The sequence below is a fragment of the Hippoglossus stenolepis genome, chromosome 11 (assembly GCF_022539355.2).
Source record: "Hippoglossus stenolepis isolate QCI-W04-F060 chromosome 11, HSTE1.2, whole genome shotgun sequence".
NCBI classification, from domain to species: Eukaryota; Metazoa; Chordata; class Actinopteri; order Pleuronectiformes; family Pleuronectidae; genus Hippoglossus; species Hippoglossus stenolepis.
In genome coordinates, this window is record NC_061493.1 from 688,466 (window position 1) to 714,697 (window position 26,232).

At 38.9% G+C, this 26,232-nt stretch overlaps 1 protein-coding gene across 3 annotated transcripts in view; it reads left to right on the forward strand.

Annotated features, from left to right (window-relative positions):
- The first annotated feature begins 22,439 nt into the window (after positions 1-22,439).
- Positions 22,440-26,232, forward strand: part of LOC118117728 (junctophilin-1) — a 38,906-nt gene continuing 35,113 nt past the window's right edge. For 2 of the 3 annotated variants that reach the window (XR_004697826.2, XM_035170234.2), the window contains exon 1: positions 22,440-23,086. Coding sequence is in view for 2 of the 3 variants with exons in the window: in XM_035170234.2 (XP_035026125.1) it covers positions 22,708-23,086 (379 nt within the window). In the remaining variant the exon portion in view is untranslated. The remainder of the gene's footprint in view (positions 23,087-26,232) is intronic. The other variant, XM_035170233.2, reaches the window with a different exon arrangement.

Here is a 26,232-nt window from a genome sequence, read left to right on the forward strand (position 1 = left end):
ACATTCAAAACATATTGCTTATGTACATAATCTAGCCAGCTGTTGCGTCATGTCTATTGATACAGTGGGACACATGCCCCCCTACATGTAATATGTAATATGTAATCATCATTAGAGGAATTTAGTATATTCTCCTAATGATGACATAAATCACACCCCAAAATGTCAAACACTCCATTTGGTCCTTTTCCTACATTAAACGGTCTGTATTTGTATAGTGCTTTTCTAGTTTTGATGACGACTCACAGCTCTTTGCAGTACAATTTTGCCTTTCACTCATTCACACACACACTTAGACAGTGTATTTATGTGCAGCACTTTCACTTTCATACATCACTCATATAGTGATGTTTGGTGTTCAGTATCTTGCCAAAGGATACAAAATGGGGGAGACGGATATCCGACCACTGACCTCTTGGTTGGTGGATGATCCCCTGAGCCACAGCTGGCCAATATTTTATTTTTTTATGGGTATTTGAGTACTTTGTGACGACACCAGGGTGGCCCTTCTTTCTCCCTGTTTTGTTTGTGTGCTCTTTGTTTCAGGAAACTGATGGGTGGAGCTTAAACCTGGTGAGGTCTGTCTTCCCACTCCCTCAATCACACACACACTGCAGACATACTGACATACTTACATACACATATTGTGTTTTTGTTATTTACTTAATTAATATACAAATAATACATCCCTATTTTGTCACACACTTTTGAGCTAGGTTTTGACGGTTATTTGTTTGCTATGTTTGATTTGAACTAGTACTACTAGTCAGCTCTGTTTTATGCTAGTATGCGGTCAAGGTTTGAGGTTTTCCTTTAAGGGTTAGTTCACCCACAAAAGAAAAAACACCCATTATCTACTCACCACTATGCCGATGGGGGGCTGGGTGAAGTGTTTGAGTCCACAAAACACTTTAGGAGTCTCAGGGGTAAACAGCCGAATCCAATACAATTGACGACATTAGTGACTTAACTTTAGACGTAATCAAACAACATAAAAAACATACTATGCCTCCATACTGCTCATGTGGTGTCATCAAAGTCTCCTCAAGCCCTGACATTCAAATTCAAGTCGAAAGGAGGTCATTTCCACCGTGTTTTAAGCCTAAAAGTCTAAGCTAGTGGACTAAGCATTTCCGACGGTCACTGAATGCACCTCGTCGGAAGAACTACTTCCCATTAACTAACGTTTATGTGTAAAACTACTTCCCCTTTGCACTTTACATCCATTTCCTCTAAAGTAAAAATATATTCAGAAACCACCAATACTCATCTCCAACATACTGTCACATAGAGGAAACTGCTGAGGTCAGATTTTCATATTTAAGTCCATCGTTCCTGCAGGTTTTGATAAGTTTTCACTGACCGGATTCTATCCTGAGATCCACATAGAGACGGTAGAGTTCTACTCACAAATGGATTAAGTCAAAAATGTAATTTTTAAAATTTGTATTAGAAATGTTTGCATGCATGTCTGCTTATGACAAAACAAAATGTTTATATTTATGTCTGTATATGACAAGGTAAATACAGTTAGTATAAATTACCCCAAAGTTTCCAGTTTATTCCCATTAATTCCCGTATATTCCCGTTAATTCCCATGGAAAGTTTCCAACTTTGAATATTCCCGGAATTTTGCAACCCTACCCCTGAGACTCCAGAAGTGTTTTGTGGACTCAAACACTTCACCCACCCCTCCATTGGCATAGTGGTGAGTAGATAATGAGTGAATTTAGATTTTTGGATGAACTATCCCTTTAAGAAGGGATAATGGGTTATGTATGGTTTGAGGTGGTAATCTGGGTATTACAACTGTTATGTACTTATTTTGTCTAGTCTAGATATTGGTTGTGATTTAGGTTAATTTGTCTACATGTGTGAGGCTGCTGCATTGTATATTTTGTTTTGGTCAATTGTGCATGGTTGTCTGTGTCGGTTTTGGGGGGGGGGGTCCAACAATAATGAAATGATCACTCTCTTGTGATTATATATTGCTGCCGAAAGGTGGAACAAATGTGTGTGGCTCAATATTCTAGTCGGATCCCTTAGAGCAGAGCACAGCCACCGGCTGACAAAATGTAAGCGCGATGAGAAAGTATGCTGCTAACCACCTGTAAGCTCCGACTAGCAGCAAGAAGATGTTGTGAGACTACGACGAAGAGTTAAGATAAATATTTCCAACACTTATTGTATCCTTTTCAAAAAGTTTTTTATTGTTATTGCAGGACCGGAAGATACACAGCGTCATACTGTGGAGTCCTGTAACATTTAGATGAGTATATAAAGCATGTTGTTATTCGAGGAAACACAGCCAGTAGCCTCACATAAACACTGCCTGTGTGAAATGCGACACACAGCAAATCCGCGGCACAGTTGCCACGTGCCGCTCACGCAGGCAGTGTGTCACAAAATGGACAGTATTTCTGGAATAAGATAGCACTGCTGAATGATTAAATATTAACATTTTATTCACCTCCATGCAACTGTGGTAGAGGCTTACAATACTTTCAAAACTACGATCATGAAAAACTTTGTCTTTGGTGAAAATCTATGTAACTTAGTGACTTGACTGTGCAGTGACATTGAAACAGTTCTCTTCCGTGATGTGGCACAGTTAGTGTGAGCAGATCACTCTGCTTTATAGTTTAATAGCTGGAGGCAGGGACAAGACAGAGGACGCATGGCTGCCACCCTCTAACACACAGATGGCAAGACTAATAGTTAGAGCACAGGCCTGAAGCACGAAAGCATGCACAGAAAACTGTTTCTTGTCTAGTGTATGCTACAGAGTTACACTATATAGACACACCTAAACCATCTTGCACCTCATTCAGTAACAAACCCTTTTACTCTGGCATAAAACATTTTTAACTGCCTTCCTGAAAATGTTCTTCAAATGCACATTAATGTTATCACCAAGACATATATTTAGCTTTTATTTTTATATAATTAGAAAACAGGTTATTACAGGTGATTTTTTAAATACTTTAATACAAATTTCTACTACAACTATAATATTCCAGGTCGAGAAGCGTGAGAAAACAATCAGCTCCCCCATTCAGAAGTGGTTCCGATTTCTGAATTGCCTCAGCAGTATCAGCTTGTAAAAGAATGGTGTACTTTAACTGTCCCTGGTCTCAAGTGTACAAAGGTAGACAAAATCTACTGGCAAGTATCCTGAGGAATGTTGTCAATGTTGTCCCTCACTGAGGTCCCTTTGAATGATAGAGCTAACTGTGGCTTGTGAGGCTACAGTGGCTTAAGCATACAAATATACAAGGTTGAAATATGTACACATAGCATCTAATTCAGGGCAGGAGGGCACAAGGGCTACCAGTGGAGATAAGTTTCAGAGTTTTTGTGGCCAAATCAACCACCAGTTGAACAAGGTGTACATGTGCACAAAAGCCCCCCAAAAAAATCTGATTTATAAAATCATGCACTCACACACCTGAAGGTAGTGTTCCCTATATAAATCACTGTCCACTTGGAAACATGCATATATGGATCTGCCTCGTCAATCAAACCATCTCATGAATGTTGATGCGTATAAAAGACCCTGATGTTAAATGTTTTGTTGTCTTTTTTAATGGTGAATCATGGCCTAGTTCTGTCGTGTTGGTCTGTCTAATACCAGAGCATGAATATGCTTAGTAGCATATTATGTCATTTAGCAACATTTGGAGACTTTTTGAGGGGCATTTAGCTACATTCCATTGAAATTAGTTTTGAACTACGTCCTCAACTTCACACATTGACCACACATGGTCCAGATATACATTTAAGGTCCACACCTAGAGTGTCAAGACTTCTTTGGATGTTTTTTTTTCACCATTGACATTAAGAGAATGGCTTTATAATGTTCAAAATTATACTTTACATGATGTAGAATTACTGCAGACTTGCTTGGTGCAAACATCTGAAGATGCCACAACTTTGACATTTACAATAGTAGAAAATAATCATAAGAAAGAAAAACAATTGTAGAATCGTGATGTCATCTGCCCTAAGAAGAGCATTTCTTCATGATTCATCTGTCAGTTGTCTGTGCATGACAAAGACAAAGTGAAATCCCCAGTCCTGATAACATGGAAACTCCCAGTGCATTTCTCTCTCCTTCTCCCTTACACCCACAACTACACAGACACACACACAGTGTATGAAATTGTAGTAGTGTTGACAGAAAATGGATCACGAAAAAACCCCTGCCACCTTTTGATTACTCATTAAGGACACACACACACAAACATGAAATTAATGGCGTGTAGCGTAAAAATTTCCCTTATATACAAATGACAGTGGAGACATTTGATAGCACACACATGCGCCTTTTCCTTTGCCTCTGGTATGGAAAAGTAAATTCTGACCCGTGGCTTGCTAATAGCTCTCTTTATGACATCAACAGAGGAACAAACGTTCTCGGCAGGAAGTTAATTACTCGTTACAGTCAGGGTCTAATAAAACGACAGACCGATATGGTGTGACACCTGAAGCCATTATCCCCCACCCACACACACCACTAGCTACACATACACACACACACACTAGGTAAATGAGCACACACATATGCGCTGCATGAGCACGCAAATGAAAACGGTGTGTGTTTAGTCACTGTCCAGGAGGTCTCTGTCACCTCTGTAATAACACTATCGCTGAGGTGTCAACTGACTTAATTAAAAATGTACACACACTTACATGTATATGTGCACAGATACACTCACCCGTTGCCAGCAAAGTTAATTAGATTCAGCTACATCAAGACAGAAACATATTTTGGGCTGGTGGACGTAATTCTCCTAACGTTTGGATATCAAGTCTTCAAAGCTGTATCATTGTAAATGGATGGCAGAAGAACACACAGCCACAGCTGTGATTAATCACCATTTCTAAATGCCCGAAAAATTCCCATTTTCTATGTATATTGTTGTGGGAATGGAAACATAAATGGCAGAAGGCAGATATATACATTTAACTTTTTATTGATGACAAGTCCAAAGTTATTAAGATTGAAAAATAAAATATAATCAAACCAAAACATACCACACCATAATTAAATTTGGCTGTCTCTTTGCTATGCCCCAAACAATTGGGGCATCTTAGCCTTTGCTCTTTTTAAATTTTTTTAGCAAATATAGGATGGTTAAGTAAAAGTTTTTTCTTTACTTTTTTAAATCAAACAAGCAACCAAACCTTTACACAATTAAATGTGAATGTGAAATCTGAATCTGAGCCCATCTGCAGAAGCAGTGTTGAGCCAGTTCACACTTCAAAAGAACGAGTTCCAAGTTCAGTTCATGCAGATGAAGATGAACTAGTTCACGTTCATAGTTCATTTTTTATTGGGCTGATTTAGGTGACAAACGTCCGGTCATGTGTTTGGTTATGAATCGATGGTGTCGGATCATGTCTGCGTGTCGCTCCGCTCACTTTAACACTGAGTCCTGTCTGTGAGTGTCACGTCTCGTGTCATTGTGTTTTCCAAATTACTTTATATCAATTAAACAGCTATAGAGACAATTAAATTAAATTGATTGAAATTCAGTTTTTGGTGCAGACAGTGTCAGGAGTGCTTGTAGCGATTCATCAGGCTTGGGATCATTATCTATTTGCTCTTAGCTCAGCTATGACCTGTCTTTCATTTTTATTGATACCTAAATCTAACCTATGTTTATGATTTTGAAACATGGACCTTAGATGGTTGTATGAACAATGACTTGTTGGTTAGGGACAAAGGTTAATGTTTTGAAAATACAGTGTCTATCTTAAACATGAATACACCTCTACATCAATGCTAGACACTGTCTTTTTTCATGAATGTTGTTAATATTGTCATTTTGTTGATGTGTTCTGATACAGATGAAATATATTGCACCTCTGCCTTTCCTGGAAGAGGGATCCCTCACCAGCAGCTCTCTCTTTTTTTTCTCTGTAAAAAGGGTTTTCTGTTTTCTATGGAAGCCCATTTCCGCCACTGTGATGAAGAAAATACAAATCCTGTATCTCATAATTATGACTTAGTATCTCATTATTATGACTTAGTATCTCATTATTATGACTTAGTATCTCATTATTATGACTTAGTATCTCATTATTATGACATAGTATCTCATAATTATGACTTAGTATCTCATAATTATGACTTAGTATCTCATTATTATGACTTAGTATCTCATAATTATGACTTAGTATCTCATAATTATGACTTAGTATCTCATTATTATGACTTAGTATCTCATAATTATGACTTAGTATCTCATAATTATGACTTAGTATCTCATTGTTATGATATCTCATAATATACTAGTATCTCATTATTATGACGTAGTATCTCATTATTATGACTTACTATCTCATTATTATGACTTACTATCTCATAATTATGACTTACTATCTCATAATTATGACTTACTATCTCATTATTATGACTTACTATCTCATTATTATGACTTACTATCTCATAATTATGACTTAGTATCTCTGACTGCAACAGAGCAGGGAAGAGCTGTTTTTTTCCTCAAAGTACTGACACAATGTAGTTTTTGAGTAATCCTGTGTCAAAGTCCCCTCCACAATTATGAGATCTACTATCTCTATATTATTATGAGATAGTAAGTCATAATTAAGTCTTAAATAAGACTGTGAATGACCTTATTGAATAAAGTTCCAAATTAAATTTTGTGTGTATTAATAAAATATGAAATGACCATTGATATTTTACATTATTTTATTAACTGATGAACAGGTTCAGTGGATGTGGAGGCAAAATACTTTATTATTTTTAGTGTTGCTGTGAGGAAAGACTAAATTCCAGAATTAATGCGGGGGAAAATTTGTATCATCTTCTAACAAAGATCACAGAACTAATGTTTTCTGACGATACAACCTCTCCTCTCAAACTAAAGTTTAGACTAAAGTAAGTGAATCGCTTGTGAATAATTCATTGCTCTACAGTGAACAGCATAGATAGCTGCTGCAATGCTAGGTTAGCAGGTACAACTGTACCAGATGTGATTAGTAAGAGCAGTTTAGACTATTCAGACTAACCGGGTCTGGTGAATCTGTTTGTACTGCTGCAGAGCAGGACACGGACACTTGTCACCATGGTAACTGTTCACAAAGATGGCGATTACTGTACCTTCAAAATGCACTGAGGACAAAAATTTAAAAGGTAGAGCTGCCACCCCGATGACGCAAGGCCTCAACCCGCAGAGGCCCGGGTTTGATTCCAACTCGCATCCATGTATGCATTTCCTCCCCCACTCTCTCTCTATCCCCCTTTCACAAGCTTACTCTGTCCTATCCAAAACAAAAAGGCAATAAAAAGCCCCCCCCAAAAAAAGATTCAACCATTATTCAGATTATTGAAGAGAGAGACAGAGAGAAAAATCTAAAAGCTGTTGCAGAGGATCAAAGAATGCACCAATCAGATGGACTGAAACAAATCAGCATTACTGTTAGTTGCCTGGTAACCTGAATAATTCACGTGTCTGAGAGAGAGAGAGAGAGAGAGAGAGAGAGAGAGAGAGAGAGAGAGAGAGAGAGAGAGAGAGAGAGAGAGAGAGAGAGAGAAGCATGAACTTGCTTAATTTACCACTTACAATTCAATTATATGTTTTTGTATATATCACCAAATCGAGAATATATTTTCCCAAGGCGCTCAGGCTGAGATCTGACATGGGAGAGAACAGACTCTCTATTTCTCCTCTTTGAACAGGAACAAACCTCCAACCAGACCCAGACTTGTCTTGACCGGTCAGTTTCAGAAGAGATACATTAAGGGGAAAGGAGAAAGCGAGTGATCTTTAACCTTTTAAAGTGTGTGTGTATGTGTGTGTGTCTGATAAAGTCACTTATTTTAATCCTTTATCACTTTAATCTCTAAATCAAACACAGATTGGATCCACTGGGATGGATGTGGACAGGATCAATAGGAAAGTCAAATCAGACATGTGGCCCCTTTCCTTTTGCTTGTTGATTTCCAGGACTCTGGGCAGTCTGCGGATGAAAAAAGCCCAACTGTGTTTAATCAAGTGTTTAGACTGCAGAGATTGAGATGGGTAGAAGGAGAGGGAGGAAATTTGCATCAGGACAAAGTTGAGGTGGATGAAAAAGACAGGACTTTCGTACAAAAGCAGGTTTGACTCCTGAGTGAAACCTGGAAAATGTTCAATGTTGTTTTTTTCATGAATGACCCACAAGTTTAAGCACATGTTTATGATTGTAACCATAATGACAAAGGTCCTCTAACCTCAACCCATTAACTACAATAGGTTTGACTTGACTTTGACTAAACCCTTATTTCTCATTATTTCCTATATCCTGGAGCAGGGTGAAACATGAAATAAACCTATTTGAGATCTTGGACCTTTCGCTTCCGGCCATATCCAGTTGTCAAGGCAAAGGCAATGATTTACAGTAAAAGTCAATGGTTATCTGGTTCAGAGGCTGTGAAATAAACGTTTTAGTAAAGGCTCTTCATCAGGTCAATCTTATCCTCTGGCTAGCAGTGATATTGGCTCCAACTGAAATCTCTTCTTTGGTAGGGTGGCTAGAGGCTCAAAAAGAAATGCATGATTTGTGTTTGACTCTTGTTTTCATCCAAGTAACTGCTTTACTCTGCTGTTATTGCCTTTCTCACTCAGGTAGTCAGCCACTGACTGAATTTTCTTTTTTGAGGGGGGCTCTGCAAAAGGAGGCAAAATACAATTTAAGTATTGCATTTTGCCAAATTGGAATTTGCAAATCACAATGTATTTCATCTGCCATGAGTCTTTAAAATAATGACGTCATATAAAACGCACATCTTATCCAATGCAAATGTTGCAAAAAAGGGAGATATACATACTGTATATGTTGCATCTGGTATGAATATGTTAAGGCAACACTTTTTAGAACCTGAACTAAATCTATTCCTAAACCTAACACAAATAGCTTTTTTGCCTAAACCTCAGCAAAGCATTGACCCTTCTATAAGCTTAATTGTGGTATATTATTGTAACCACTAAGGTCCCATACACGTGCCATTATACATGCAGTGTCTGACATGGTCTGTACCTCGGCTGCCCCTCCCTTCTCTTTGTACATTAAACAGACAATGTCTCCAATAGTAAATTCCTTTGGGTTGTGTGCCACGTGCTCCTCATTAACTAGAGGAAATCTCTAAAGAACCGGACTCAATGTAGACCGCCAATTGCCTACTTCAGCTTGGGTGAGCCCAGAAAAATTGGGAAAAGAAGCTGGAGCTTATCCTCTTCTACCACAAAAGGCCCTTATTGTCTTCGTCATGCATTTGGTTAGTTAAGACCATGGCCTTTGACTTGGTCTCCTCCAGCTGTTTGACTTTGAACGCTTTCCTTCCACTTTGCCTGGAAAAGACTAAAGGCGCCAATCAATCAAATCAATCATATTTTATTTGTATAGCCCATATTTACAAATCACAATTTGTCTCATAGGGCTTCAGTGCAGATCCTTCATCCTTCAAAATCTTCCCCACATTTGTTGAAATGGATTCCAGCTGCTCAAGGTTTGTTGTGGGATGTGAGTACGTCATCAACATTGCTATGTTGCTGGATTCTGTCTCTCGTCATTGAGGTGGGTGAAACGCTTGACATCCACAAGGCCACCCACAAATGGTCTTCTATGTTCTGTTTGAACTTGATGCTTACTTAGTTCATTTGTCTTTGCCCTTGTCAGTAAAGCTCGCTTTCTCTGTCAGTGGCTGCTAGTTCAAGTTCTCTAGTGCTTTGGTCCATTCTGCCACTCTGAGGTTTCATGCACTTTCTGAGGGCTGGCTCCACTGGTGATAGCATCGGCAACATTTAACGGACCAGGAATCCAAGAGTCCTGCACCCATGTGCTACTTTGAATCTCTCCCATCCTATTGCTCCGATTGATAGCTGTGCAATGCACCCTGCTGGTCTGTCTCCAATGTTAAGCCTTTTCATTGCATATTACTGTTACGGCCACAAACAGAAGATGTCAAACCTGGCTCAACCTTGTAGCCACAACATAAAATGAGGATGCCAACCAAGTTCTGAGTTCAAAGACAATATAAAGTTTATTTACAAAATGGAAAAAATAAACTATCGTGTTTTACCAAACTATGGGAGTCTGGAGGTCTGGCCAAAAATATCAAAAGGATGGTGAAGTCTGGGTCAGCCCACAGGGACCGTAGGACCTAGAACTTCCTCCCCTGAACTAATAAACATTAAGGTAAAACTAAACTACAAATAAAGCCCGAAAACTAGACTATTAGACCTCCAGCCTCAAACAGAAAGAAACAAAAGAAACAGAAACCACATTATCGAACATGCTGCTGCTTGGAGAGAGTGAGCCTCCCCTGCACCCTCCCTTAAATACAGGGGCAGGCCCACAATGATCAGATCCTCAACACCTGTGAGGTGAGGAGAGATAAAGGAGAGCAGAGCAAATAGTAAAGGGGAGGGAAGAACAGGAAGGATCTGAACTTTTGGCTGCTGTATCACACAAGTCTTACTGGTGTAGTTAGAGAGTGTAGATTAGGGGCCATACCATGACTCACATACCACAACAGCCAATCCAGTTCAGGATGGTGTCTTAGAGAGAGTTAAGTGGAATAGGCAGCTTTCTATTCAGGTTCTTTGGCTAGCTGTTTCTCTATTCAAGAACTTTTAAGATAAATTATTATATAATTTACAGTATATCCTCAGCATTAATAATAATAATAATATTCTTTTATGTGATCATCAATTGCTTTGTTGAATGTCACCTTTGTCTGACGCTATCCGCAGGTTGAAAGACCTGAATGATGGCAGACTGTAGGGCTGAAACATGGAGGAGTAATGATGAAAGAAAGCACAGTTGCCTAAATGGAATTCACCCAGTTTCTGTGACACGTTACAAGTTAAAATAACAAACCCAGACAGAGTTAATTCAGACATTAGACAGACAGACAGGCATACTTGCCAGTCCTTTTAAAACACATTTTATTTCTTCAAATCCCATGGTGCTGCTTAGGGGGAGGACAATCAAATCTCATTTTTGAAGATTTCTCCTCTCCTCCAACTGTGCTGTAATAAGACTCTCAAGATTTATTCCGACTCTGGAAAAAATACATTGCTGATAAAGAGACAAGGTATTTGTTTCATTGTATTGCAGAGAGGGACTATCGTGATTTCATATCTAAATGAGATCTAAGAAAGACTTCTTCACTGTAAAATTTCAACTATACCTTCAAATCATTGTGAAACTATGTGTGTGTGTGAGCTGTGAGGCACGTGCTTACAATGAATTCACAGGAAACTACAAATAGTTGTTTGTTCTTGTGTCAGTAAATACTGTTTTTGGCATTGGCATCTGAACCTACATTACTTTAGGATTCCATGGTGGGCTGTATGGTGTGAGCGGTTGCTATATTTCACATTTTATTGAGGAAATGAAAATAAATATACATTAAATGTCTAAACAGTTTTTTACTTTCTAATTAATCCCTGCGCTTACCTGCTGAAAAGAATATGTTACACATTGATCTTGAATAATTATATTGATTCCTCATTCAGATCTGTTCAAAATTCAAGGTCTTTATTGGCATCATACTCAGGTACAATGAAACTGTAAGAGGCTTCTCTCTATACAATATATCTATATACAGGTGTAAAAAATATATACAAATATAGGGTGAAGACAACAAAGGTAGCAGTATTAGCAAATAAATTTATACAGAAGGTAGAGTAACCGTATTTATAGTGCAAACTGTATTTACAAATAGTGCAAAAGAAGGTCACTGAAGGTATGTGTGACAGTCTTTGGTGTGTTTGGGCAGGGTGGGGTGTGATGGAGGTCACAGCTCGGGGATAAAAACTGTTCCTCAGTCTGTTGGTGGAGGATCTTAATGTTCTGAACTGTCTGCCCGATGGCAGCGGATTTTAAAATCTGTTGCTAAAGTCTATGCCACCCTACTCTGTACTTGGTGTATTTATATAGTGCTTTATGCACTCAAAGTGCTTTACAGTACAGTTTGCCATTCACCCATTCACACACCGCATCTATTAGCAGCACTTTCCTTTTTTTCTATGAGGGGCAATTCGGGGTTCAGCATCTTGCCCAACGACACTTCGGCATGCAGATGGGGAAGACTGGGATCGAACTGCCGACTTTCTGGTTGGAGGACGACCGCTCTACCCCTCAGCCAGAGCCACCCATGGCTTCTGTGACTTCTCTTGTTGTTCCCCGGATTAAGCTACCATACTGTTTCTATATGCTGTTTACAATTTTATTTGATGGAGGAAGGATGTTTGACAGAAAAAGAAGTTTGGATAGGATGAAGATTTTGTGTTTATTCTTTTTAATTTCTTGTTTGAGTAGAATAATGAATCAAATTGTATTTGTATAGCCCATATTCACAAATCACAATTCATCTCACAGGCTTTAACAAGGTGTGACATCCTCTGCTCTTTACCCTCAACAAGAGTTAGGAAAAACTACAAAAAAACAACAACCTTTTTACAGGGTAAAAAGAAGGTAGAAACCTCAGAGAGAGCCACATGTGAGGGATCCCTCTCCCAGGACGGACAGAAGTGCAATAGATGCCACGTGTAATGGAGAACATCAGAAAGATAAGGGTATTTGCAGCATTGATTAGAATAAACACTTTGTAGCATAATGGAAGGTCAATGAATTGATGGATTATTGTCAGTAATGGTCGAGTATCTAGACATATTGTATATCAAGCAGTCTTGTTGTAATCATAGTCTACTATGTAACCATAGTTGATATATTGTTTGTCTTGTCTTCCCCAATGCATACTCCTGTTGTGTCATGGTTTAATTTAGCACCAGATGCCTGCTCATATAAGTGTAATTTTGTAGTTAAAACATCCATCTCATATTAGTTTTTGAGTACGATACGGTACGTTAATGTCTTCTGCACAAGAAGACATTACCATTAATGCATAAGACATTAATGGACCGAGCAAGGCTAGTTTTTGCCCCAGTAGCATTTATGGTTAATAAGCAAAGAGGCTGGTCACTACATAGGCCTACTATTACCAGATGATAGTTTCTCATGAAAAATTACATATAAGAGTCAAAATCACAAGTGTCTGGTTGGAAGATGGAACTACAGTGGAAGATTACATTAATATAGACTTCTCACAAATAAAAACTCAAGACAGGCAACTGATGAACAAGAGGCAATTACTGTAAACTGAACAAGTCTCTACAAGTCTCAACGAGACTCAAAACATCACACATTTCAATTTCAATAATTGCACCAGGGGCAACCAGTCCGCAGATAATGAGCCACATGGGTTTTTTTGCCTGAACATGTGACATCCTGTTGTCTTTTGATTTAGGCTTAATTTAAATGAAAATTTTGGAACAAAACCACGGTAGCATGCTATTCAACAATTGTTACTTTCTATGATATTTTGCATAGCTTGTGACAGTGTGCCTGGAAGGAGCACCATGGTCTTTGTGTATTGTACTTTCGAGTCGATGATGAATGTCGAGGATTGCGGACATACATTTACAAACAGTATGGAGGCATGTTGTGGATTTTTGTTGTTGTTTTATTGCATCTGAAGAAGAGGTCGCCTTGGCTGAAACACTGTTTACCCCTGAAAATGTTTTGTGGACTCAAACACTTCACCCACCCCTCCATCGGCATAGTGGTGAGTAGATAATGACAGAATTTTCATTTTTCGGTGAACTATCCCTTTAAACTTCCTGAGGATATTTGGTTTAAAGTTTTTCAGTTTGCCTCACTATTTACGATCTACAACCTAATCATCAGTCATATTTGTGTGTGGTATAGCAAACAGGAACTGTTAATAGCAACTTTGGCAAGTAATTTTCCGGAATGAAAACAAATAGCTTAAAAAGGATTCATGTTTTGCCCCCAGAGGGTTTTTCTCAGAATCCATGATAACATTACAGGCTACTTCCCATTTCTTGTAAAAGTTTGAATCTTTTTCCAAAATACTTTATACGGAAAAATTACTTGTACTGATACTTAAAGTAGAAAGACTCCAGAAAATCATTGCTTCCAATAAAGAAACTGTTAAAAAGCACAACATATTGCTGATAAGCTGCTTTCAGACATGAACTGAACTCCAGAGATCCAACGCAGATTCACCAGAGGAGGGGTCTGTGTGAAAGCATATGTCCGAGTGTGAAGAGTTTATGAGGAGTTAATGTAACATGCCACAGGCTTAAAGATAAAAAAAGCTAAACAAAAAGAAAACAAATATATCCGGATGAAGAAGCAATGTCACACACGTAGAAGACACCAAAAAAGATTGTGTGGTGATAGGAGCTGATGCTGGTGTCAATGTGATGTTAACAAAATCATGTGATCTCCCCAGTGGAGCATGTGTGAAAGGCAAACTGTCAGGACACAATTCTGTGGAGTTCCTCCGCAGGTCATGTCTGAAAATGGCTTTAGTGAGCTTTCAGGTGCTGGTAACTGGAATGTGTTACTGTTGGACTGAGTCAGGCCAATTGAACCGCTGTTTTCAGTCTTTATACTAAAAAAATATACGAAAAATAAGCATTACTCAACAGTTAATCAGTTTGGCTGATAGACATCTAAAAATTAAATTGAATCTGCCTGTAGCCACCTCCATCTCCACAAGCCTCCTCCAGCTCCTCCACTAACTGAGCCCTCAACAAACCCTCTGAGGCTGACTGAAAGCTTTCACATGTAGAATGCAGTATATTTCCATTCAAGTGTCTATAAATGCTGTAAATAGAGCAGTCAACCTGCTGTCCCTGCAGGTCGCAGGTCATTTTAAGACTCTCTTCCTCACTTGATGGCAATTGAAGGTGCATTCACACCACAGAGGGAAGACAAACAGTGTTGCCCTATTTTTATGGGGAGGTTCAGCTGATAATAGTCATGCTTTGCTGCAAATTATTTCTGATTTCACCTTTTCACCCTAATATCAAGAGTTACTCCTGAATGGTGAATTCAGAGTCTCCTAATTTTTCTTTCGCAAGCCCGTTTCCAGGCTTATTTTTTCTTCTCATCTCTTTGTATTTATTTTGTCATTATACTGTTGGATGGCTTGTTGCTGCCATCTAGTGTTACAAATTTACTACTACACTACTCCAACTTCAAGGCAGGTTACACTAGTCTAGGTCTACACATTTGATTTGATCCATAAATCAACACACAGCAAACACCAATTTTTCTAAATATTAGGTTGGAGCACAAACAAAGTGTAATGTATGATATGTTAGCATACCTATCGTAAACAGTAAAAGTTCATATTTTTGTTCTGGCCTGTCCAAAAACAAGACAACATCAAAGACTGCTGTGTTACAGACATACATGTTAGTCATGACATACATTATTATTATAGATAGTAATGAATGAATACATAGTACATTGTGTTTCTGGAATTCAAGCCTAGAAAACAATAGACACACTTGAAAATTCAAAAACAAGGAATCATGGAATTTGTTTTCTTTACTTTTGAATGAGTTTTAAACAATAAACTGCTCAACGCACAGTTCCCCCACCCCAGCCATACAGTTGTGTCTCATGTTGGACCTCCACAGATGCAGGCTGTCTGAGTCACCTAGAGGAAAACTCAACGCAAATACACAGATATGTAAAGTCATACATGTGCCAGGTTAACTCCTTCACAGACTTTTACATGGTAAAAATTTAAGTTTATTACTTCAAAGTTCATCAGATCATAATCACTTCACTTCAGATTAGGAAATAGGTGGTGGACATCAGCGTCAGGTTCTCTATGTGACTGTCTATTCTTGTAAAGTTACACTTCCTATAATGTATTTATATGTGAGAAACAAATACATTATTTTACATGTACAATAACGTAGTCCAGTCAAATAGGTATAATAGGAGTCGCCTGCAGGCTAGCGGAGCTAATCTAACAAGCCAGGTACAGAGACACAGATACCTGCTAAAAACTACTAACACATTAAATACTATACTTTACTTACCCCAGAAACTGGAGCACAGACGTCTTTAACTTCTCCGTCAGAAGATCCAGTCGAACATGTCCGATATGTGAGTGAAAACCTCGCCACAGACTCAGGTCGTGTTCAGTGACGGGGGTTAGCCTGTTAGCTCAGGTGAAGCCGAGCAGGCAACAGGCTAGAAGCTGGAGTGGCGAGCTAACGGTGACGTCACCTGTCCATCAAGTGATAATTATTCATAATTTCAAACCTCTATATAATTTAAACAAGTGAACTCATTGTGAATAAAGATTGAACTCATTAATAAAAGTATCGATCATAACGTGATGATCAGTGTTGATAATGTGGTGACAAACAAACTTTTAAACGGTAGCAAGTCAGGGACGTCAGCAGAGAGTGTGTGTCTCACACACACACACAAATTCTGTTTTCTCTTCTTATTCTCTTCTTCCGACAATGATTCACTGACGGAAAATACCGTCAATGATCTGATTGTCTTTAATATTTTATCCAGGGCAGCAGGGCTCCATCTGATCGGCCAAATATATTGACATGCAGAGAGTGAATGTGTGGAGCATGGATCATCATATATCGCAGTTTTTTTGCCGTCTTTTGCGATACGGCTACGACTATGCGGAAGGGGTTTGACCACTTTATTTCAAATTGTCTTAATTGTGGATTCAACAGACTCTGGCTCCAGCACAAGATGGCATTGTTAATATTTGGGACATACACATTATATTTATTATATTCATAATTATACAGTCTGTGGTTATTAGGTGTGATTCTGACACTGCTGACTAGAGTCCCCCTCCAACACAAAACATGTTTGTTTTTAACCATGTCTAATATATTTCCATTACCTTGACTAAGTACATTTTGTTACTTGAACATAACCAATAATGATAGAGGTGGCAGATCAGAAACTACTGAAATGAGCTATTTTAAGAAAGCATTTGCAAAGGTCTTGATTTGTTGTTGGAAATTAGGACTTGTTAATGGTGGACTCATTAAATGTGTTTTTTTCATACAGTTCTAGTAGAGAAGATAAGTAGGTCTTCGTGGAATTTTTGTATGCCAGTTGCATTCTGGTGTAGTGTTCAATATGTACAATAGGACTACAAAGTATTAACATTAGGTTCAATCTAAATTGAATGCAAAGAAATCCAAGTGTAAGTTTTACATGGGGATTAGGATGTCAAACATATACACTTTTTCAGCAGTTTAGTAATGAATCTCATGACAGCAGAATTGCTATTACCCAGGTTGTGCTATTTCCCCTTTTTAGTTTTGGAGTGAGATACTGAAGGTCTGAAACATGACGTAGTGTGTGTATTTGGGAAAAAAATTGTTACCATCAAAGCTGGCTGCTGAAGAAAGTAGAAAGGCTCTAGCTTTAAAAAGAGAAGTTTAGTCAGTACTGAATTTAAATGACCCAGAAAGTTCGTTGGAAGGTTAGAGCAGAAAACTGAGTGACTCTGAGCTGCACACAAGTTATTCGGGGGAGTTGAACTTTTGCTTTTCTTTTTTAGTCAGAAAGCAAAGAATAAAGTAACTTTTGTTGTGATGTTTGTTGTATTTTCAGGTGTGACTATTGTTAACCAACTTAGTAATAGAGTTTAAAGTAATATGTGAGTTTAGATCAGACCACTGGAGGTGAGCTCCACCATTTATCTGAACATCCAGTGAGAACTTACCTCTGTCTGCCAGACCATATCCAGTGCTGCCACCTCTTTCGGCACATTACACTGATTTGTAGACTGTGTCATGCTCTTACGGCACCTCAAACAGAGCAAGCCACTGTGTCAGCCCTAGATGAATATTATACTTTAATGGGATTTAAGTCAGAGTTTTACCTGCTAAAACCGATTCCAATTCTAATTGTGAAATAAGTTTCTAAAAAGCAAGTGTCCTCTGATCTACATCTGTTGGAAAAAAAAATATTTCAGCCAGCCAAAGTCCAAACATTGGCTTATCTCGAGAATTCAATATTTTTTTGACATGGAAGAAGATACAGCGATACAGAGAGGTTTCAAGACTAACACTAGGAAAAAACTGCTGGCATTTTACACGGGAGTAAACTCCGTTGTGGCAACGACAAAGGGAAGGACACACACTAAATACACACAAGGGAAAGGATTTCACACAGTGGGACAACCAAGCACAGGTTAGGGTGGGGGAGGTAATCATACAGGAGGGAAACCCGACAGGACGTGGATCTGAAATGAGAGACAAGACACAAGTTGCCAAAATAAAACAGCAAAGCACAGAGTGAATAATAAAACATAACATAATAATCTCAAATACATCTCAGGAAATCAGCTCTTGTACAAACTCATACAAATTCACAGTAGTCAATTAAAATTGTATATATGTAACCCAATATCACAAATCACAATTTTTACTCAAGGGGTTTAACAATCCATACTGCATACAAAACTATCTGTCCTTTGACACTTCACAATCCAAGAAGAAAACATTCCAGAGAACACCTTGGATGTGGTAAATGGAGGAAACTTTGGGAAGAGCAACAGGGATGCGATCCCTCTTCTGGGATAAATTATGCAAGAATCACAGGAGGAGGGTGGATGTGGTGTCGGGGGTAGAGCGGTCGTCCTCTAACAAGAAGGTCGGGCAGCTCGATCCCAAAGTCTTCCCCATTCCGCATGTCAAAGTGTCCTTGGGCAAGACACTGAACACCAAAATTGCCCCATCTCACTGAGAAAGTTTTGCACATGGATAGATGTACTGTATGACTGTGTGTGAGAATGGGTGAATGGCAAAACTACAGTACTGTAAAGTGCATTGAGTGGAAAAGTAAATGGATTTGTATTTATATAGTGCTTTTCTAGTCTTGATGCACTCAAAGTGCTTTACAGTACAGTTTGCCATTCACCCATTCACACACCGCATCTATTAGCAGCACTTTCCTTTTGTTCTATGAGGGGCAGTTCGGGGTTCAGCATCTTGCCCACGGACACTTCAGCATGCAGATGGCGAAGACTGGGGATTGAACAGCCGACCTTCTGGTTGGAGGATGACCGCTCTACCCCTCAGCCACAGCGGCCCTCAAAGTACTGTAAAAATACAGACTATTCACCGTTTACTGAATACACAATCAGGATCGACACACATCTTGGAGAAGGAAATAAATACAGAGGGGGAAAGACTGAAGGAAGGGGGCTGGAACTCCTGGAGGATGAAGATCAATATCTAAAACATCTGGGATTAGTCAGCAACAACCAGGAGAGAAATTAGGGTCTTTAATTGAGAAGACAGGACGGGGAAACAAACAAGAGATGGTGACAGGGAGATAGGCACACTGACTGGACACTGAGCGAATAAACAAACAGGTTAAGCAAGATGCAGTGGTTTTAATAAAGGTGACAGGAATCTTGTCAGCTCGACAGCATGGACCATACAGTATTTACTAGGTTTAATTTATATATTGAGACTGAGACTGACAAGAGAATGATAAAAAAAAGTCCAGGCTGAAGTAAGACTGCTTCAAATTATTACATTCACCTTGATGATGTGGATGACATACTGCCACGAGAGTGAAACAGCCACATTGACCACATTTGTCACACCCATAGGAGGATACTTTTTCCCCATTTAGCATCTCCAGAGCAACAGAGATTTTTCAGTAGATGTCAGTCTAGACTTATTTCTTGGCTTTGAAGGAGATGTGAAGTCTACATGGATGATATCCTCATCAATGGCAGGGATGAGAGGGAGGAAATGGAGGGACTCCGAAGCTCTTGGAAAGAAAGTGCTGTCTGTGCCCAAAACATCTGAAGTACCTGGCGCACTGCATTGATGGTTCCAGCATCTGGCCTACCCCTCTAAAGTAAGCATATGAGCTACAGCCGGCTACGGCAGTCTGACAGCCAAACATATTCAGACTGCCCATCGGGACCAATAGGCTACTTGAGCAGCCCACAGAAGTGCTGTCTGCCCACTTCGATTGGTTACCAGCCAACAGTCTGCACAGTTACAAAAAGAGGAAGGGCAGAGCGGAAAAATGCAAGAGAGAAAAAATAAATATTCCATGTATATTACAAACCAACCTTTGTCTTGTGCACCATGCTCTGAGCATTAAAGTGTGACAATCCTGTAAGAGATTTGTTTCTCGTTCCTCGTTGTCAGAGTGGGATTGCAGAATTGCCACGACATCCACCAAAGACACTGAATTATTGCACTAAATACACTGATTAATTGCACCAGAGACACTGAGTTATTGTAAAAAAGAGTTATTGTAAATAAAAGCTGCTCTCATTTATATTATAGCACATCAAAATACTTGAATGCTTATGAGAATAATAGTTTTAACTGTTGTTGATACTGTATTCTATGGATGAGTAACTGACACTGTTTCAGATCAGATTTTGGCTCCATGGGAAGCTTTAATGGTGTGTGTTCAGCTTTAACAATAACAAGCTACAAGTTGACGGCTTGAAACAATATCACAAAGAGCCTGTAACCAATGTACCCGCCCACCTCTGAAATCATTGTTTCTATAATAACACAGTGATGCAACTCCCCCTCACCTTTTAGTGAGAAGCACTTCAATCCTTATTCAATAATAAAGTGTTTCACTCAAGAAACGCTACGAACAACAATAAGATACTTCTAATTCACACAGAGATTAATTGGTCAGTGGTTTTAAAAGCAGTAACAGATGCATCATGTAATCTCAGCAGGTAAATCCCTGTAAAGACGGGCGGCTGGACGAATGGATAGATAGATAGATTAGACAGATAGATCCTGTCATTAGGTACTAGTATTACATATACAGATTATTTAAAGTCATTAATTCATCCATCATAAAAACAATTTAAGTTTTTGGTATTTCGATCTTCAATTCGAACCAAAACAGATTGATTTAAATGATTGTTAAATTAAATGATTGTTCACAGAGTTTAGAAAAGAATAGATAAAAAAATAGCAGCAGTCTGAGCCATGAGTACTAGATTTTTCACAAGAGGGCAGTGTTTGACAGTGGATGAGATGATAGTCCTCTGGGATGTCCTTGTACCTGTAGATGTGCCTGTAGATCAGCTGACATATGGGCTGAGTTTACAATTTATAAATATACTTACTGATGGGCTTTTCTTCTTAAAAAACCTGTAACGACATCTGGTATTTGTTCTTTTTAAAACCAGGTGGCACTTGTTCTTCAGTGGAATATTAAGTCACACAATTAACAGATGCACAATTTAATGTAATTTAAAGAAGAGTTTTAAGAAGGGGATTTAAAGCTAAAGACTTAGTCTGTCTAAGTTCAATGGGCAGAGGGGTTAATATGTTTGACAGGGTGCCAGCGCTATGTCTTTTGGTCCCATTGACAGAGCCAACACAATGCAAGATAAATAGATCATTATCAATATGTCCACGAAGACTCTTAGTCATATCATACAAGGACAATTGGAAGGTGTTGTAGATATTTGTTGATCATCCAAGAGCCTTCTTGACTGTATTGTTCATTGTTAATGCACAAGTAGAAACAATCATTATCTATAGACCTGTCTGGATCAATAAACCCTATCCTTGACATGTGGAAGCTGAATGATCAGCCTTTTGTCTGCATGTGAGACAGGCAGAGACTAAGAGGCCGAAAGTACAATATGAATGATATGAATGATATGTCTTCATTCAAAATACAATCACATTTCTTAATGCTTTTAGGAAAAAGTCATGTTGCCATATGTGCAGTACCTACAGATAATATAGCAATTCAGATAACAACAACCTTATTTAAAGTAATTACTCTCTTGAATACATTATTTCCAACACAGTTCTATGGTGCCCATATTAAACATGCAGTCTGAGCAACATTGACAACAACAGATATCATTTCTAAATTTAGCCATAACAGCTTTTAATAGATGTTTTTTATTGTCTCCACAGGGAATAAAGCACATTTCATTCCTACACTATCCAAAACTTTGCAGACAGCATTTGCATTATTTTACTGCTGAAAAGGTATACATATATACTTCAGGTTATCTCTGTTAATTTCTCCCCAAAGAGGATTTGAAGAATTTAATCTCTTTCTGAAACTTAGTTAATTTAAGATAAAGTTCTCAGTCATCAGTGTGTGTATGTATATATTTATATTTATATTTATATTTATATTTATATTTATATTTATATTTATATTTATATTTATATTTATATTTATATATATGCCATTGCTGATCACTGCTGAACCTCTTTAAGAATGAAAAGGTTATGAATAAATTGACATTTGTTTTAGTTTGCTACAAGTCATTAAAAATCAGGAAAGTTGTGGAATTCAAAAGCAAGCATTTTATAGCCTAAATAGAAAGTCTTGGAATTGAACCATTGTATTGGGAACGTATTGACGTAGGTAATGATTTGATTTGTAAGTTGAATTTAAAGATATACTCTATACTACAAATAATTAGCCAATGGTGTTCTCCGATCCGGGTAACGTCGGTAGATTTCCTGCATTTACTTTGAAAGTCAAACAGGAAGCCTTGCTTAGTTTGACCACGGAGAACTTGGCACACACTTCGGTGTGGGGAGAGTGGTCTGACGCTCAGCCGCGGAGCGACCGGCCGCCTCTCACCCTCCTTCAGCCCGCTCAGAGGAACCGCAGCGCTCTGCCGATGCGCCCAGCAGCCGCCGTCACTCCCCGCTCCCTCACACCTGTACCCAGAGCTCGTCTCCTCACCGGGGCTTCGCTCTCAGCACCGCCCCCCAGCACACTCTGGACTTCACTGTAAGACCTCAGGTAGCACTCTCAACTCCCTTCTGAATGACGGGCGGTCGGTTCGACTTTGACGATGGCGGCACATACTGCGGAGGCTGGGAGGACGGCAAAGCCCACGGCCACGGTGTGTGCACGGGACCCAAGGGCCAGGGCGAGTACTCTGGCTCCTGGTCTAACGGCTTCGAAGTGGTCGGCGTGTACACCTGGCCCAGCGGGAACGTGTTCCATGGCTACTGGGCGCAGGGCAGGCGCCATGGACTCGGTGTAGAGACCAAAGGGAGGTGGATTTACCGGGGCGAGTGGACTCACGGGTTCAAGGGCCGGTACGGGGTCCGGCAGAGCCAGAACACACCGGCCAGGTATGAGGGCACCTGGAGTAACGGACTGCAGGATGGCTACGGCGTGGAGACGTACGGTGATGGAGGTGAGCGGGGGACGGGGTCGCTGTTTGGACATATAATAACAATATAATCAAACCACTTTGGAAAGTCGTCCTAAATTGATTTGATCCACCTCACGCCGCTGCCTCATTATTGTGATGGAGGCAAATGTTTAATGTGTTGCTCGATGGAAACACAGGAAACAGCTGTTGTGGAACTTTGACTAAAATTGAATTTGGATCACATTCTGACCTAATGGAGCACATACCAACATAAGTGACCTGGCTGTGACACACATCTCAGTATGAAGTTCGAAATGACTATATGGAAGTTGTGTGAGTATATTTGGTCAAACTGAAAAACCCTTTGAGACACTCGTTCCTTACACCCACCATGCACAGTGCAGGGGATGGAACAGTCTGTGCCTCTCACGGATCAACATCAGATTACACACACACACACAGAACCTCTTCGAAACACGCTTGGAACCATTCAGATGAAAATTGTTCAGTACTCCGCATAGTGGAAAAAAGAGACATGATTCTCTTCTCAGCCATCTTTGTTTTAATTATGATTTATTATTTTACCATTAAGTGTACAAAATGTTTTTCATCATTATGTATAGAAGAGGATTGTGGAGATACCTTTAGGGCACCGAGTGATTTCAGGCCACATCATTGGTTTATTATCTGATCTGAATATGTGCTAATCGGAGATGCACAAACATGAGCTAGATCTTAATTGGTTTTTCATCGGTTCACAATGCATTATGGGACATTTTGATTATACTATGGAGATGGTGGAAATTGTGACTAGGTATTCAGACAGTACTACAAAAATAGCAAACACACATGCATATACACATGAGATACACAGTGCACTATGAATAGTGAATGACAGATTATTATTTAGGCTATGGTTAGTTTCCCCTTGATCTAACGTCTGTGCACTAGGTTAGTGTGGTGTTTTGTGAATGACGCCCTGCCATTCAGTGCCATGAATTTGATTCAGCCGACCTAATTGATCGTTGTTCAACAGTTGGTTACTTATATGTGACATAGTTATGAGTCTCAGCTTGTAGCAGGATGGTGAAATGTTAGGTTGTATCAGTAGCAGAGCTTGACACCTGCATTATGAGTGACTAACCACACTATATCAACATGTATTGCAATTGTATTTATAATACAAATAAAATGAATGATGTGAATCCCTTATAATATACAGAGAATAGCCAGCAAACAATGACACATTGAAGGTGAACCAGCACATTCAATGAAACACAATGTGCTGATTGTGGATGTAGTTCCAGTTATTGTAATGTTTTAGGAGAGTTAGTTCCATGTGATGGTTAAACTGGACAAAGTGACTGACAGCAACAGGTGGTCGGCCATGTTCAGGAGGTGGAGGGGCTCAGTTTACCCTGTGAGCTGTGCAGCTATGTCATCATATTCACTCATGATATATTAGATTTGTAGTAATATCACACACTCGTGCTTCCTTTACACAGCACACATTTATTTCAGGAATTTTCACAGAGTTTGTGTTTATTATGAGTAACTCTTGTATGATTTGTTAAGGAAGCACGACATGAATGAAAATATAATGTCAGCGCATAGACAGCAGAACCTTGAACTTTTATTTTCTTTTTTGCTTGTTCTTTCTCTTATCTTGCTGCTTGATGTTGTTTTTCTGATGCCCTCGGTTTTCCACTTAAACATATTGTAATATAATAGTAGTAACAAGAGTCACTTTCTGCAGAAACTTGAGCAGTAGCACATAGCTGCAGCGATACAAGTGTAATTTTGACTGTAATAATAGGAAAATGGAAAACTCAGTTGTAAAGTTAGAGATAAATTAAAATGAATAATTACTTCCCACTGAAAACTCAGCTGAAGTAAAATCAGTGGTATTCCTCATGGCTCAGTGAGTTTTCACTAGTAGGCCTACAATCTATACATATTTAAAATGTCATAGTCTGTTCCATTCTTCAGTGTCTTCACCGTCACTGGTGAGTTGTGTTTTTGTAGAGTAGACAGAATAATACTGACCACTATGTCTTCATCACAGAGTATAGCAAACTGTTCACATGGTTAGATTAGTTGTGTTTAATTACTTGTTCTTTATTTAATCAGACCCAACTGATTTTCTGTTGTTAAGACAACATTGTATGCTGATGCTGTTGAGAAGTCTGGCTCATTTAGTCAAAAGTATAAATGTGTGTTGAGAGTCAGGTCAAGTTCGGTCAGTTTGTCTTGTTAATGATATCCAGTGTTGAACAGGGCTCTGAGTTGAGCTCACACATAGTGGTGCGTATCTCTCCCTTATACAACGATACAATAAGAAAGATGTGTTTCAATAGGGTTCAATTTGGTGCTATACAATGCAATCTCATACAATTCCTTATCTAGATATATTATAATTTATATTATAAATGAGAATAGGACAATTCTATTAAAGAATTGCCTACTTTAAGTAGCTATTTTATACAAGACCGGAGAATCCCAAGTATTTTTTTGTTGCTTCATGACAGTGTAAAGAAATGGAAGCTGGGATATATGTATTCAGAACTACATGTTAATGAGACGGATAGACAAAAAGACTGTAGGTCTACTGTATGAACAAACATTTTTGACAAAATGAACATAAAGTGAAGTTTGTCTGGCATACCCATGATCAGCTGCATAACTTTGGCAGGTAGTGAGGGTAAAATATGAAAAAGAAAGAAAGAAGCCCTAGCACGTTTAAGCTCTCTTCATTGTGCTAATTGTGTTAGCATCTACAAATGTCCTCTTTGCCTTAAATGTTTCACGTGGTGAGTGTTTAGGTTTGTCATTGTAACACTGTTCTTATTACAGAGCATACATGAAGCTGACATTTCCATCATTCTCATAAATCTTAAGCGCTTCCATACCTTTGATTTTAGACTTGATGGTGTAGTGTAAAGCAAGGTCCACTGGACCCTTTACTTACAGTCTCCGTTAGTGGCGTATCAATTCATGACTTGTTTATACCATACACAAAGCATGGGGGTTTACAAGGCAGGTAGGACCCAACAAAAGATGTAATCCAGCTGCATCATGGGAAATGTAGGATCCAACATTTTTGCATCTTGAGCTTTACACCATGCAGAACAGGGTGGCATATCTTATACCTGTCTTTTTTTACATGTGTCTGACATGAATTCCCTATC